Source organism: Trachypithecus francoisi, unplaced genomic scaffold (assembly GCF_009764315.1).
Source record: "Trachypithecus francoisi isolate TF-2019V2 unplaced genomic scaffold, Tfra_2.0 Lachesis_group15, whole genome shotgun sequence".
NCBI lineage: Eukaryota > Metazoa > Chordata > Mammalia > Primates > Cercopithecidae > Trachypithecus > Trachypithecus francoisi.
Genome location: NW_022681460.1, coordinates 106,341,465 through 106,357,616, shown reverse-complemented (window position 1 = coordinate 106,357,616; position 16,152 = coordinate 106,341,465). Strand labels below are relative to the sequence as shown.

The window sequence follows — 16,152 nt, the reverse complement described above, 5'->3', positions numbered from 1 at the left end:
AAGTGTCTTACCCACTTAGAACCACATGGGGTCAGGGGGACCACTCTCCCTGGATTTTAGTGATACTTTAGTGAAACATGCCCTGTGAGTGCCAGGAGCAGGGCCTGGGCAGAGTGAATGGTAGGCAGACATCACTCTCCTCACCCTCTTCCTCTGACCCATAAATCAGCCCATTTTCTTCAAGTTAGAGACCCATTTGAGAAACTGGTTTTTCTAAAGAAAAAGAAAAAGACGTGTTTTCTTAACTATTCCAAGAGATTGACAAAAACCTTAAAAAGTTTATCCAGGGATCTGCTGGGAATCCACAGACCCTGGATTGTAAGGAAATTATGTTCAATTCCCCCATTGTAGAGAGAAACAGAGACCCCGAGAGAACTTGAGAGAGGCGGGGCTAGAATTCAGGCCGTCAGATTCTGAGTCCCGTGCCTTCCTGCTGGAGAACTGGGCGAGTCGCTTAGCCTCTCTGAGCTCAGTTTCCTTGTCTGTACAGCGGGTACAACCTCCTTCAGTTGTGAGGAATTAAGAGAGATGGCACATACAAAGCTCTTAGCATAGTGCCTAGCACGGATTGAGTGTTCCATAAATGTGAGCCCCGTCCTGGGGATTGGCCCAAGCTGGGAGGAGGGAGACTGGCTGATGAAGAGTCTAGGTTCCTGCAGGTCTAGAGACCCAGTTTGCAAATGAGGTAAAGCGTAATTCTAGAATCTGATAAGGACACGTGAGATTCTAACACCGTCTCATCCCATTGCTAGCCCTAGAGTTTCTCATGGGGATAGTTCCTCAGGCTGGCCTTTTATGTTCTCATGATACCTTTGGAATTATTTAAATATATATAAACTCTGACTTTTCTTTTTTTTTTTTTTTTTTTTTTTTTGAGATGGAGTCTCGCTCTGTTGCCCAGGCTGGAGTGCAGTGGCGCGATCTCGACTCACTGCAAGCTCCGCCTCCCAGGTTTATGCCATTCTCCTGCCTCAGCCTCCCGAGTAGCTGGGATTACAGGCGCCCACCATCTCGCACGGCTAGTTTTTTGTATTTTTTAGTAGAGACGGGGTTTCACCGTGTAGACCAGGATAGTCTCGATCTCCTGACCTCGTGATCCACCTGTCTCGGCCTCCCAAAGTGCTGGGATTATAGGCGTGAGCCACCACACCCGGCCTAAACTCTGACTTTTCATAGGAGTGGGAGCCACAAGATGGCCCTGGATAGGGAGGTCCCTAAGTCACCTGGGCCTCCACCCCTAGACTGAATCCTCCTTCCTCACCCCTACACAGCCGCCTGGAGTGGACCAGGCCCGGCCCAGGGCAGGCACACTGGGTATTTGTTGTGATCTCTGACAATCCGATGAGTCATGAAGAAGCGTATTTACCCGTTCAAACACTAGCAATAGCCTGAAACAGGGCAGGGGTCAGGTAGACCTCGGAATCTCTGCACTCCAGACTCCAGGATGTCAGACACAAGAAAGGAGAGTGCCCTTGAGGTTGACCACACTTGGCTTCCTGGGGAATTCATTCTGGCTTTTTCCTTCTGGTCCCAAGGAATCACACAGCGTCCACTTCCTCCTTTGATCCGTCCCTGAACCTTTCATTCTCTCCCTTGTTAATTTGCCCTAGTGTTTTCTCGTGTCATCAGCATCAGCAGAAAGCACATCTTAGGTCAGTTTTTGGTCAGACTCCGAAACGACTTCATTTTAAATCCTCTTTTATTTCTATTTGGCTTTAGGAAAACATGGGTCTCACTTTGTTACCCAGGCTGGTCTCAAACTCCTGGCTTCAGGCGATCTCCCACCTTAGCCTCCCTATTGGGATTATAGATGTGAGCCACTGTACCCAGCCATCTCGACACAGTTTGATCTAATTAGATGTTTTTTTCTCGGACTATGACCTTGGGCTGGTCATGTCCCCCTCTGGGCTTCAGTGACCTCCACCTGTGCAAGGGCTAGGGGCCTTGACTGCCTCAGTGGTCTTCCAATGTTTGCCGAGCCTGCGCTCTCTCAGAAGCGCTGTCTGGTTAAACCCTGTTACAGCCTTAGAAATGAGGGATGAGGCTACTTGTACATTTTGCAGAAGAGGAAACTGGCTGTATCTCCAAGAAGTTAAGTGACTCGTCACCCAGATGGATGACAAAACTGACTTCTCATGCAGGTCTCTGACCTCAGAGTCCTCATTCTCCGTCAAGGGAAGCTGGCCACCTCCTGAGGACAGCTGGAAGGCAGAACTTATGTCCACGAGACCCCTGGGAGGAAGTGACCAATCACGTAGGACCGAGATCGCTCTGGGAGGGTTCCCCTGGCAGCAGGAACCCTTAGGACAGCTGGGATTAGGGAGCAGACGGCGAGGAGGAAGCTTTCCCAGGCCAAAGGAGGGAGAGGAGAGGAGAGGAGGCTACGAGCCACACGCAGGAGATGGCATGGGTGGGAATGGAGAAGAGGAACTGGGCAGGGGCACTGACACAGAGAGCCTGGGGCGGGGGTATAGATCACAGACACCCCTTCCCCTCCACGCACAAGCACACAAGCCTTCAGCCTGCCTAGCGAGTCCCTGTGCCTTTCATCCTGGAGACTCTGCCCCAAGCTTTTAAACCACGTCCCTAGCATGGTTCAGATTCTACATCTCCCTTCCCCAAGCAAGCTGAAGAGCCAGAAAAGGCCGGGCATGGTGGCTCACACCTATGATCCCCCTTCAGGAGGCCAAAGCAGTGGATCCCTTGAGCCCAGGGGTTTGAGACCAGCCATGGCAACATGATGAGACCCTACCTGTACAAAAACTACAAAACGAAAAGAATTTAGCCTGGCATGGAGGCACGCACCCGTAGCCCCAGCTACTGAGGAGGCTTAGGTGGCAGGGTCACTTGAGCCTGGGAGGTGGAGGCTGCAGTAAGCCTTGGCCGTGCTGCCACACTTCAGCCTAGGTGACAGAGCAAGACCCTGTCTCAAAACAGAAAGAGCCAGAAAACTGCAGACGACCTGACTTGGAACCCTGCATCTGCCACTCACCCCTTCTGTGACCTACACAGCCTGCTAACCTCCTCCAGCCACCTTTTCTTCATCTTTAAGACAACACTCAAACCTGTCACTGGGCGATTTTGAGGATTAATTGAGAAAGCATTTAGCCCAGTGCCTCATGCAGAGAAGGTGCTTTTTTTCTTCTATTAACTTTACAAACAGTAATGCTGAGCCTCATTCGGTGTCTTTCTCTGTAAAATACGTGTGAGCCAATCAAGTAGAATCTCAGTGGCCCCAGGGCTGGCTCACAGAATGTATCTGTCTAATGAACGTTGGTTCAGTGAAGGAACTTGGCATCGGGTGGTTCGGCAGGTATATTTCTGTTCCAGTTTCAAACCAGGGGACTACACGTTAGGCCATAGCAATCTGAAGCCCTTCTGAAAGGAACATGTTTTACTAAAAGTGCCTTATAAGCCACTATGTCAAATCTAGCCAAGATGCTGGTGGACGATCCGTTAGTCACTTTATTCAGAGATGAGATTCTAACTGTACATAGGACTGAAATCTTTGGCCAGATTTTCCCAGGAGGAACCCTCAGAGAACAGTGGTCCAGGAGCCCAAAAGGACCCTACACAGTAGGTTTCTCTCCTGGTTTGGGGACAGACAGAGCAATTGGTGATACCCATTACCATCTCACTTAACAATACTTGAGCAAGTTATTTTCTCCCCTTGGGAGCTCTTAGACAAGCAAACTCTTATTTAACAACAAAAAATGTTTTGCTTCATTCCTTTTCTCCCTGATCTTATATTTCCCTTCTCTTCTCCCATCCACCTGAATTTGATCCTATTAGGATATATTATAAATACAAAATATATTGTATTTTGCACTTGAGAATACTTATACTAACTTATACTTCTTTTCAACTTTTTTAAAAAGGATGTAAATTTAAACTTATTTTGTTAACTTCTAATGTAGAAGTATATTTCTTTTTTTTTTTTTTTTTTTTTTTTTTTTTTTGAGGCGGAGTCTCGCTCTGTCGCCCGGACTGGAGTGCAGTGGCCAGATCTCAGCTCACTGCAAGCTCCGCCTCCCAGGTTTATGCCATTCTCCTGCCTCAGCCTCCCGAGTAGCTGGGACTACAGGTGCCCGCCACCTCGCCCGGCTGGTTTTTGTATTTTTAGTAGAGACGGGGTTTCACCGTGTTAGCCAGGATGGTCTCGATCTCCTGACCTCGTGATCCGCCCGTCTCGGCCTCCCAAAGTGCTGGGATTACAGGCTTGAGCCACCGTGCCCGGCCAAAGTATATTTCTAAGTATAAGAAAAAAATGAAGTATGTTTCTCAGTATAAGAAAATACTTTTGAATGAGTTGTGATTATTAGTAGTATATAAATAAATATATTATGATTGTAAATTTGCAATTGGTCATTAAAAAAGTAGTGCACTGCATGTGTGTGTGATTAAATTGGGTGAAAACCTAATTGTGACCCTCCCTAGCCTTGGGCTGTAGGGCAGAGATACCCAGTTACATGAAAGAGTGTGAGCCCCATTCTAGAAAGCTCCTGGCCTCTGAGTGGTGCTCAAAAGTCGCCTCTCAACCAGTAGCACAGCCTGTGTTTCTACTGCTCTCTAGAACCCCTGATTCCAACCTCTGGCGCACATCTGACCATGCTGGCGGTTGCCGCGCAGTCCTGTCTTGTGGTTTTCTGTCCATCCCCATTTCACAGTGGGCATTTCTCTTGGTTTCTGTCCCATCCAGAGCACACCATGGCCACGCCCCTGGAAGATGTTGGCAAGCAGGTGGGTAGGTCCTGTCCGCTTCCCGTAATCCTGACGGTCTCTACAGAGCCTCACGCTGTTTGTCGCTCCTTGTCCTCTTCCCTCCAGGTATGGCGGGGCGCCCTGCTCCTGGCGGACTACATCCTGTTCCGACAGGACCTCTTCCGAGGATGCACGGCGCTGGAGCTCGGGGCCGGCACGGGGCTTGCTAGCATCATCGCAGCCACTGTGGCACAGACCATTTATTGTACAGGTAATGAGGTGACATCTCAGGCTGCAGGGAAGTAGTTACCTTCACAAAGCATGCACTGAGTGTATAAAAAAAGAGGCAGAGGCACTGGAAATTGGATGTTAGCTGCTGTTGATTTTGCCATCCTGGTCCCCTGGCCCTCTCCACTCTCCGTTTTTTCTCAATGACATCAGAATGACCCAGCAATACCGACTCCATGGCAGCAGCATCACCCATTGGCTATCAGGCTAATGGCACCTTCAGGAGGTGCCTAGTGCCTCTGCTGGTACTTCTCTCCCCACCCCTGAGAAAGAGCAAATATCTCCAAAAACAGGAGGAATATACCCTTTTAGAAGGCTTTGAAAACAAGTTTATTATTTTGTTCCTGGTTATAGAAGCCTTGCCCATTCTTTGTAGGAGATTTTTAAAACAGCAAATAAAAATTACTCATCATTTTACAATCCCTAGATTGAATCAACAATATGCAACTTATGGGGCACCTGCCTTGTGCCACTCATTTCTAGATGCAGAAGGCCCTGCAGTGAGTGGAGCTGACTAGGCGCTGCCCGCAGGGAGCTTATGTCGTAAGAATCTCCTCCAAATGATAGCTGAAATCAAGCTACAGCAGCACTGTATTCTGCTGAAAATGTTGAAAAACATTTTTTAAGATCATTTTCTTTTTTAAATTTGTATATATTTAGGGGGTAGAAATGCAAATTTCTGTATTACACAGCGATGACATCTGGGCTTTTAGTGGACCCACCACTCAAATAGCGAACATTGTACCCAATAGGGAAGTTTTAATTCCCAACCCCTCCCACCCTGTCACCTTCTGGAGTCCCCAGTGTTTGTGATTCCACTCAGCATGTCCGTGTCTACCCATTGTTTAGCTCCCACTCATAAGTGAGAACATTTTAAGAGCATTTTTTCATGCCATTAAAAAATTATTATATAGGCCAGGTATGGTGGCTTACGTCTATAATCCCAGCACTTTGGGAGACTGAGGCAGGCAGATCACCTGCGTTCAGGAGTTTGAGAACAGCCAGGCCAACATGGTGAAACCCTGTCTGTACTAAAAATACAAAAATCAACCAGGCGTGGTGGTGGCGGGTGCCTGTAATCCCAGATACTCGGGAGGCTTGAACCTGGGAGGCAGAGGTTGCAATGAGCTGAGATTGCGCCACTGCACTCTAGCCTGGGCAACAGAGTGAGACTCCATCTCAAAAACAAACAAAAAAAATTATATATGACTTTTAATGACCAGGTAATATTTCATCTTTTTTATAACCCTTCTGCTGCTGCTGAGCATTTTGCCCATTCCTATGGGGATTTTTGTTCTGCTTTTTTGTATTTGTCAGAGATGTGATGAACATCTTTGTATATTGTGTAATAATCTGTCACCTAGATTCCGAGGAGTGGGCGGTGTTAGTTACATTGCAGTGAACGTCTTTGTGTATCGTTGTCTAATAACCTGTCAGTGGGTTCCTAGAAGTGGGTAAGACTATTCTTAAACTTTTGGTGAACATTGCCAACTAATTTCTTTTTTAGTATTTAATTTTGAAATAATCTCAGATTCATAAAGGAGTTGTTAAAATAACCCAGCAAGTGCCATGTGCCCTTCCTCCGGCTCCCCAATGGTGATGTCACACACAACCATAGTACAGTGATCAAAACCAGCCAGTGAAGTTAACCAAACTCCTGACATGCCAGAGTGCTTTCTTTAGAGCTAATATACCAGTTTACAAGAGAGTAGTGAGCTCATCAAGTGAGCATTGTTGTTATATTTTAAATCTTTAATATCTGCTGGACAGAAAGAGGTATCAACTGGTGTGGTTTATACCTTATTGCTTCCTAGTGAACGTTTCCTGGCGCACGCTGTTGTTTCTGAGATAGGAAGGAAGAAGCTAGAGATCACCAGTCCCTGAGGCACAGTTTTCAAATATGCTGAGTTAACCACTGGTCAGGAGTCCACAGTGCAGCCACGCTATTGGCTGCTTCTTGACAACATCATGTAAATTATCAGTGAGCGCTTCTCAGAGTCAAGCCATCCAAGAGCTTTGCTTCGTGCCTGGTGCCTAATAGCAGGATATAAAGAAGTCTTATCCCTGAGAGAGATTTACCAGCATGGGGAAGAAAGCTTGCATTTAGATGCCACGTTCCAGTTGGAAAAGTCCTTTCAGATGCATCAGTGCCTGGCTGTAACTTCACAGTGATGCTGGGCAGAGCCCGGGGTTCCTATCTTTGTTGTCCAAATGGGCAGATTGAGGCTAGCCCAAGGTCACCCACAGCTGCTGACAAGACCCAAGGCCCATGGACCTGCTGGCTCACAGGGCAACACCCTTGTCACATGGTGAGGTTTCAGATTGTGTTGCATGGAGCAGAGCTCCCAGGAGCTGGCCGAGGGATGCTGGGGAGAACGTACTCAGGGCACCAGGGCTCCTTCCCCACTCACACAGAGCTGCTTCTCTCTTACCTGTCTTATGGGTTAAAAGCTTTTGACAGAAACTATCGTAAAAGTTTAAAAACTGCTGAGCCTGGCCAGGCGTGGTGGCTAATGCCTGTAATCCCAGCACTTTGAGAGGCCGAGGCAGGTGGATCACCTGAGGTCAGGAGTTTGAGACCAGCTTGGCCAACATGGTGAAACCCCCGTCTGTACTAAAAATACAAAAAAAAAAAAAAAACTAGCCAGGCATGGTGGCATGAGCCTATAATCCCAGCTACTTGGGAGGCTGAGGCAGGAGAATTGCTTAAACCCAGGAGGTGGAGGTTGCAGTAAGCCAAGGTTGCACCACAGTACTTCAGCTTGGGCAAGAAGTGCGAAACTCTTTTTAAAAAAAAAAAAAAAAGCACACAAAAAAGGCTAAGCCCATCATGTGCTGTCACGGACATATCAGTATTCTCTTGGCCCAGGAGACAGGGTAGATCCCTCCCTTCTGCGAGCAGGGAGCTCCTCCCGTACGTGGCTCTGTGTGACCCCTGCGGTGCAGACGCCAGTCCCGGCGAGTGTGCAGTTGATGGGGGAGTCCACGCCCACAGGGGACCAAGCAAATGTCATTAACAAGACATCCTGTACTTTCTACACGTACTTTCTTGTAATCAGAAATTTATTTTTGGTAAAGTACTACTTGCCCCAGTGAGGATTCACTGTACCACAAGTCAGTTCTTGAAATGATGAGAAATCCCACTTGTCAGAGTAGCGGGAGTCTAGGAGGGAGATCTGGGTGGAGCAAAGCGAATCGCGCTCAAGAGAGTGGACTCAGGCTGTTTGAATCTGTTCTGTGTTCTGACGAATCATAAGAAAACACCCTTCTGACCACAAAACTGGTCCAGTCAGTTTTCCTAGGGTGTCAAAGAACAAGCCTAAATTTGGAGTTAGAAAAATCTGGATTCAAATCCCAACTCTTGCTGTCACTAACTACGTGACGTTGCTCAAGTCACTTAATCCGTGAAATGGGATTCATGATCCCAGCTCCTGGATGGTTATAAACATGAAAAGGATGAACTAAGGAAGTGCGTACGTGGTCCATATGCTCGGGTGATGTTAGGACCTCATACTCCTTCTCTCTGGAATGCACACTGTCTCTCCCCATCAGGATGAGAATCTCTTATTTAGGGAACAAGACATTGAAAAGAGCCTTAAGGTAAGCGTATTTAATTTTGGCAGTAAGACACACAGGAGAAACGTGTCTCTAATTTGTACAGTTGTGCTGCTGATAACAGCTCTCTCTAGGCAAAAACGTGGAGATAAAAGCATCGTAACGGCCGGCGCTTTATGGCTTGCCCTCTGTCCTTCCAGATGTCGGTGCAGATCTCTTGGCCATGTGCCAGCGAAACATTGCCCTCAACAGCCACCTGGCTGCCGCTGGAGGTGAGGCCCAGAGGGTCTTCTGCCAGGGAGGGAGGTTTCTCTGTTGAGCAGGTAGGACAGACACCCAAGACCATGACATTGGGAGGCAGGGCTCCGCCTGTGTCCCTTGCAACAGGTAAGTAAAGGAAGCAGGCGCCTTATGGGCACCACAGAGCTTCAGAGCATTGACGACGCTCCTTGGGTCACTTCCTCATTCCCAGATCCACCGCCTCATCCTACTCCAGCTCTTTCTCTCCCAGACACTGGCAGCGGCCCCCGAGCTGGTCTCCCCAACTCCTTAGTTGACCAGTCCAGGCTGTCCTCATGAAACATCCAGAGTGCCCTTTCACAGATGCAAACCTGTCCCCTTCACCTGCTGCTGAAAACCTTCCAGGGGCATCATCACCTGAGGGGTAAAGTCTCAGCTCCTTGAATGGCCAGGCCTCCCTGGCCAGCCCCAGCCTGCTCTCTCTGCCTCCTCTTGACAGTCTCCTTTCCAGCCCTGCATCCAGCATGCCAGGACTCACTCACAGGCCAGTCCCTCTGCCTGGATGGGCCCCACCCCCATCTGCCTGGTCGTCTGCTCGCTGCACAGCCTGCAGGGATGAGCGTATGTGATGGGTGACACAATTATGTCCTAACGGGGCTGTCTGTCGGTGCAGCCTTTCCTCCTCCGGTGCAGCCCCCCAGGCTTCAGGCCCTTCAGTGGTTTCCTGTTGCTTGTCTCATCTTCTGGGGGATCTGGCCCCTGCCTGTCTGCAGCCCCCACCCCGCCAGCCCAGCCATCCTCATTTTCAAATCACTTTCCCTCGAGTCCTTTGCCCTTGCTCTTCCCTCCGCCTGAGTGCTCTGCCCTCCCTCCTCCCGGCAAGTGCTCATCACGCTCCGGGCTCCAGACCTCCAGATTTGAGGCCAGAGCCCCCAACAGACTCCAGGAACACCTTGCACGATTGCATTTTACCATCTGCTCGTGTGACTAGTTATTGGTGTTTTCCATTCCCTGCCGGACTACAAGCTCTGTGGGTGCAGGTACCCTGTCTGCATTTGCTCTCCACTGTCACAATATTTGTTGAGTGCTCAGGGTACAGTAGGCAGTCAGCAGAGCTGGGAGGAAGGAGGGAGCTTGCTGGTGGAAGCCCGTCCCTGATAACCGCCATCTGACATGAGTTCCTCTCTCTCCTCCTGTGCATTTGCCTCATCCTTCTGACATCACTCAGCCACACAGTCTTGCCGTTGTCGGTTAACCTGGCAGTCTCCTCTAGGGGGGCTGGTCTGCAAGGATGGGGAGCATGACTCTTAAATCTTTATTTTCCCTATGTCTGGCACAGTCCCTGACACATAGCACTCAAAAAATGCTGGAAGAATGGACGGCTGAATGGAGGGAAGGGACAGAGGGTGGATGATGGATGAGAAGGAGGGAAGGAGGATAACAAGGATGGGTGGGTGGATGGGTGGGAGGGTAGAAGGATGGATAGATGGGTAGAGGAGAGGATGGATGGATGGGAGAGAGGGAGGGAGGGAAGGAAGATGGGTGGGTGGATGGATGGATGGATAGATGGAAGGGCTGGGAGATGGGCGGGTGGGTGGGTGGGTGGGTGGATGGAGGGATGGATGGGTAGAAGGAAGGGCAGGAAGATGGGTGGGTGGGTGGATGGATGGATGGATGGATGGATAGAAGGAAGGATGAGAAGATGGATGGGAGAGGGAGGGAAGGAAGATGGGTGGGTGGGTGGATGGGTGGATGGATAGAAGGAAGGGCTGGAAGATGGGCAGGTGGGTGGGTGGATGGATGGATGGCTGGCTGGCTGTAAAGATGGAAGGGCAGGAAGATGGATGGGTGAGAGGATGGGTGGGTGGGTGGATAGATGGATCTTGGTATATAGTGGAAAAGTTTATCTTTTTTTCCTGATCAGAGTTTGGAAGGTTCTCTTTTTGTTTGTTTTTACAGGTGGTGTAGTTAAGGTCAAAGAACTGGACTGGCTGAAGGACGACCTCTGCACAGGTGTGTGTTTCTCTCGGACGTCCCCCAGAATGATTCAGTGATTCCTTTGTAATACCTCAGTGCCAGGGTACAGTAGCCTTGATGGAGCTGTAGCCCCAGCTACTGCCACTGTCCCACCCATGCATGGCAGGTTCTCTGCATTGGCCGATGAGCATCAGCGGTCATTCTCCAAGCGCCTGCTGCCTGCTGAGCACATGTTCATTTTGTTCTTCAAGTGTTGTGGTTTCCCTGTGTGATAGCATGATAATCCCTGAGTTGTGAGTGCAGACTGCCTGTGGGCACAGCTGGTACACAGCAGGGTAGGGGCATGGACCCAAGTCTGCCAGACTCTTGGGCACAGACCATTTCCCAACAAACAGTGGTGCCAGGAAGCGCCCCCGGGTAGGACAGTTTCCTGTATTTCTTACACAGACTGCTTCAGACCTGGGTGCTTGCTGCTGCTTTGTGTAAAGATGTCTTTTTTTTCCCATCAGATGGCAAATGGGGAAAGTCATTCTTGAGTACCGGTCACCTGCCTAGCACTTTGCGCACTGTAGGCCTTTCGACCCTCCCCGTAGTCCTGTGAGGAAGTAGTACTGTACCCTTTCTGTGAGTGCGAAACTGAAGCCGTTTTCCTGGGCCACCCAGCAGGCAGATGGGGCAGATCACGTCCTGTACTGGGCCACAGGCCAAGGCGGCGGGTGAGGCTGAAATCCGCCTGCTACTCGCTGGCTAGAGCAGACACTCAGCAGAAAAGGCACCTCTTCCAACGTGACTCTGCACGCGGGCAGCAGTGGGCCTGAAGCAGGGAGTCTGGTCTGCCTGGCGGTGCCCACTGCACCCGGCTACCCCCAGCCCTGTTTCTGCTCCTGAAGTGCCTGTCAGGAAGTCCCAGTGAGAGTTGGTGGCCAGGAGAGAAGGCAGTGGGGACAAAGCATGCTTTTGTTCTTTCTTAGATCCCGAGGTCCCCTTCAGTTGGTCACAAGAGGAAATTTCTGACTTGTACGATCACACCACCATCCTGTTTGCAGCCGAAGGTAAGAAAATTTCTCCTTCACCATACATGTGCTTTGTCACAGCATGAAGTCAATTGCAGTCTCTCCTCACCTCCCCCTGGAGTTCAGTTTTAGAGGTGACTTTCCGGGACGTGCCACCACGTCTGCAGTTTTCATTCTGGGAGCTGCTGCTTTTCCGTGGTGATAAGCATTCTCTCTGTGCGGATCGCTCTGAAAAGTCGATTTCTCTAATATTTGCATGTTTTCCCCTAATGCCAGCCTTTTTGCTTCCCACAGTGTTTTACGACGACGACTTGACGGATGCTGTGTTTAAAACCCTCTCCCGACTCGCCCACAGATTGAAAAATGCCTGCACGGCCATTCTGTCAGTGGAGAAGAGGTGAGCTTTGTACCTGGGGACCATGCTGGCGTCCCAAGTGTGGGCAGAACTCTCACCTCCTAATTGTGTCCTTGTCAGTGTCATCATGACTGTTACTCGGTGCCACTTATTGAGCACCTACTGTATGCCAGGCCTGTGCTCATCCGTTGTGTACGTTACTGCACTGAGTCCGCATGCGAGCTCCATGTGCAGGCGCTGCGGTCCCACCTTACCGATGAAGAGGGGAAGGCTGGGAAACAGCAGGGGCCTTGCCCAGGGCACAGCTAGCTAGAGATAGACAAGGACTTGAATGTCCAGTGTACTGGAGCCTTAACGCTTGTCCAGCATACACTGTCGAGAGCTGCTTTTCCTGAATGTTCTCTCTCTGGTGCGGTCTGTCTCTTCAGTTCCCCCAGGTCTCTTTCTCTTGCTGAATCGGACAGCTCCTCACCCAACAGCCTCTCCCAGACATCTCCACTTGAATATCCTAAAATGTTAGGTTCCACATATTGAGTGCCCACCTTGTGATAGCTACACACATTCTCCTGCAATACTTAACAATATGCCACAGTTTTCGGAAGATCGTTTGGAATCCACAGCCAAAGCTATCAAATTGAACAGACTTCCTGACCCTGCAATTCAGCATCTGGAAATTCATGCTCATGGTTGTGTACAAAGTTCTATGTACCTGCACATTGACTGCAGCGTTACTGATACCAGTAATTCTGAGGCTTGCTTTGAGGCACACACTGAGCAATAGCAGTGTACAGACCTCATATGGATCCTGGTTTCATCAACTGTAAAGGAAAAACATCAGGACAGTTGAGAAAAGTTGAATACTGAATATTTGACGTTAAAGGGTGATTGTTAAACTTTAATTGAAAAGGCCTCCATCTTTTTGAGACACACACTGACATTTTCAACTTCACAGAGGAGGTTGGGGGCCCCAGGAAGAGCCAAGGTGGCAGACTGGCTGAAAGTGGACAGTGGCTGAAGCTGATAATGGGTTCATTAGACTGTTTTGTTTTGTTTTTTGAGGCGGAGTCTCGCCCTGTCGCCTAGGCTGGAGTGCGGTGGTGCAATCTCGGCTCAGCACAAGCTCCGCCTCCCAGGTTCAAGCAATTCTCCTGTCTCAGCCTCTCAAGTAGCTGGGATTACAGGTGCCCACCACCACACCTGGCTAATATTTGTATTTTTAGTAGAAACAGGGTTTCACCATGTTGGCCAGGCTGGTCTCAAACCCCTGACCTCATGATCTGCCCACCTCCGCCTCCCAAAGTGCTGGGATTACAGGCAGGAGCTACCACGCCCAGCATAGACTGTTCTTACTCCTTTTGTGTGTCTGGAATTTTTCTTAATAAAAAAATTTGGAGCCGCTCAAGCCTGTAGTCCCAGCACTTTTGGAGGCCGAGATGGGTGGATCACAAGGTCAGGAGATCGAGACCATCCTGGCTAACACGGTGAAATCCCGTCTCTACTAAAAAATACAAAAAAAGAAACTAGCCGGGCGAGGTGGCGGGTGTCTGTAGTCCCAGCTACTCAGGAGGCTGAGGCAGGAGAATGGCGTGAACCCGGGAGGCGGAGCTTGCAGTGAGCTGAGATCCGGCCACTGCACTCCAGCCTGGGCGACAGAGCGAGACTCTGTCTCAAAAAAATAAAAAAAATGTGGAAAGAAAAGGGAAAAAGGCAAAGAGCTTGAATTTCAGGTGAAACCATCTTGTAGACTGATTTTTTGAAAGGCAAGTGGCAGGGCTGGGAGACCTGTTTCTGAAGGCGCTCACTCTCTGAAATCTCTCAGACCCCAGCTTCCCAGCAGTTTTCTCTCTGTCCTCTGCGCTCTCCGAGTCCTCTGCACCGCCCCCTGCCACTGCCTCTTGTTCATTCACGGATACTTATGCGCAGCTCCAGCCACCAGTGTCTGTGCTGGGTGCAGGTCCCTCCAGGCACCAGAGTCTGTGCTGGGTGCGGGCAGGACCTGTAGGGCCGTCCTCAAGTGTTGATCTGCATCTGCCTCTTACACCAGCCCTAGCTTCTCAGAGGCAGGGACTGTCTTGATCTTTCCAGCGGTGTCATTGTGGGCACGTGACTTCAGCTTTCTGAGCATCAGTTTCCACATCTGTAAAGTGCTAGCCGTTTCCACCCCCCAGGCTCTCGTGCAGATGTAGGAAGGAATTGCGCTCAAACACTCAGCATGAGACAGGTGCTCCATAAAAGCCCATCCAGGGGATATGAGATCAGTGAGGGGCAGGAAAGCAAGATGGGCGGAAACAACAAAACCCTTCCCAGTGATGATGGCTATGTGTGTGTCGGCTGCCTGGTTTGCAGGCTCAACTTCACACTGAGACACTTGGACGTCACATGTGAAGCCTACGATCACTTCCGCTCCTGCCTGCGTGCGCTGGAGCAGCTCACAGATGGCAAGCTGCGCTTCGTGGTGGAGCCCGTGGAGGCCTCCTTCCCGCAGCTCCTGGTTTACGAGCGCATCCAGCAGCTGGTAGGTCCAGGCCCCGAAGCGGGCCGTTGGTTGCTTTATTGTGAAGTGGGAGACTCCGGGGCAAAGAAATGATGAAGCAAGCCCTCCAGGCACAGGCTTCACCCTAGGTCCTGCAGGGGTGAAGCCTGCGTGCCGGGCACCATCTGTAGTGGAACCTGTTGGGGGAGCTACATCATGGGAGAACCTCTTGGGGGAGTGGCCACCATGTCTGGAGAAGGGCCTTCGGGCGAACCTTATCTTTTACTTTAGAGCACATTTTTCCCCCGTGGACAGTTCAGACTGCAGAGGAGGCAAGACTGAGGCAGAGGTTGTTTGGGGAACAGGAAGTCAGTGGAGGGAAGTTTGTGGGTAGCAGACCTTGGTGCAGGGGCCCCGCTGTGGTGGCCACTGGTCACGTCTTCACTGTGGACGTGCACCGGCTTCTCGGACTGAACAGGCTTTTCTGTTAACTGGAGTCCGAAGACTGAGAATTAACTTCTTTTGTTCTGTTTGCCTTTTGGCTGTGGCCTCCCTTTCTCTGTGTCTTCGGAGACCCGGGCCTAGTTCTAAGGAATAAGGGAGGAAGAAGGAGTCATGAGGAGCTGCCACCCTTGCGCTTTCTCTCGTGTTCTGAGCAAGGGCAGCATGGAATTCATGTGATTTTGTGTGCGAGGAGGATCTTGTATTTATTCCTCTGCCACTTCTGGGCAGCATTAAGCGTAGCGTCACATGACCAAGGACACGCACTTCTTACAAATCAGCAGACCCAGTACATGATGCCTAAGACGTCCCAAAAAGGCCAAGTGTGGTGGCCCCCACCTGTAATTCCAGCACTCTGAGAGGCCAAGGTCGGAGGGTTGCTTGAGGCTAAGAGTTCGAGGCCAGCGTGAGCAACATAGACCTGATCTCTACAAAAATTTAAAAAAAAAAAAAAATTAGCCACGCACGGTGGTGCACACCTGTGGTCCCAGCTCCTCTGGAGGCTGAGGTGGGAGGATTGCTTGAGCCCAGAAGTTCAAGGCTGCAGTGAGCTGTGATGGTGCCACTGCACTCCAGCCTGGGCAACAGCGTGAGATCCTGTCTCTAAAATAAAACTGTATATAAAGCTCTTCCCAAAAATGGAGAGATTGTGGCAATTCACTGCTATTCTGGTCTCTTCTGATTGTGTGACATCCTCTGATGCCCCTTCCGTTAATGCTGGGACTTCATCCATCCAGCCTCTCTGCCACAGTAAAACAGAACAAGCCAGAGCAACAAAGAAAGGAGGAAGCCGCCCGCCCGCTCCTGCCCCAGGCTGAGCGTGCTCCATCGCTGGCGTGTTGTTTAACTACTCTGCTTGGCGAATCACTTTCCTTCATGAAATTGTGATGCTCTTGTATGTGCACTTCAGAAACCTTTTCTCTGTTTGCTACAGGAGCTCTGGAAGATCATCGCAGAACCAGTAACATGACCCATCGCCTCCACAGGGCGCGGCGTCTCGACTGTTCTTAGAGTATATTTCTAATAAAATCAGAAGCTCACCAAAGCAA

The 16,152-nt window shown here is 50.1% G+C and overlaps 1 protein-coding gene across 3 annotated transcripts in view; it reads left to right on the top strand.

Annotated features, from left to right (window-relative positions):
- The window catches only part of METTL22 (methyltransferase like 22), a 26,561-nt gene extending 10,409 nt beyond the window's left edge, over positions 1 to 16,152 (top strand). For 2 of the 3 annotated variants that reach the window (XM_033235797.1, XM_033235798.1), the window contains 8 exons: positions 4,700 to 4,740; positions 4,828 to 4,972; positions 8,745 to 8,816; positions 10,744 to 10,797; positions 11,733 to 11,813; positions 12,069 to 12,171; positions 14,476 to 14,644; positions 16,038 to 16,152. In XM_033235797.1, the coding sequence (XP_033091688.1) occupies positions 4,700 to 4,740; positions 4,828 to 4,972; positions 8,745 to 8,816; positions 10,744 to 10,797; positions 11,733 to 11,813; positions 12,069 to 12,171; positions 14,476 to 14,644; positions 16,038 to 16,073 (701 nt within the window). In that variant the 3' untranslated portion in view covers positions 16,074 to 16,152. The remainder of the gene's footprint in view (positions 1 to 4,699; positions 4,741 to 4,827; positions 4,973 to 8,744; positions 8,817 to 10,743; positions 10,798 to 11,732; positions 11,814 to 12,068; positions 12,172 to 14,475; positions 14,645 to 16,037) is intronic. The other variant, XM_033235799.1, reaches the window with a different exon arrangement.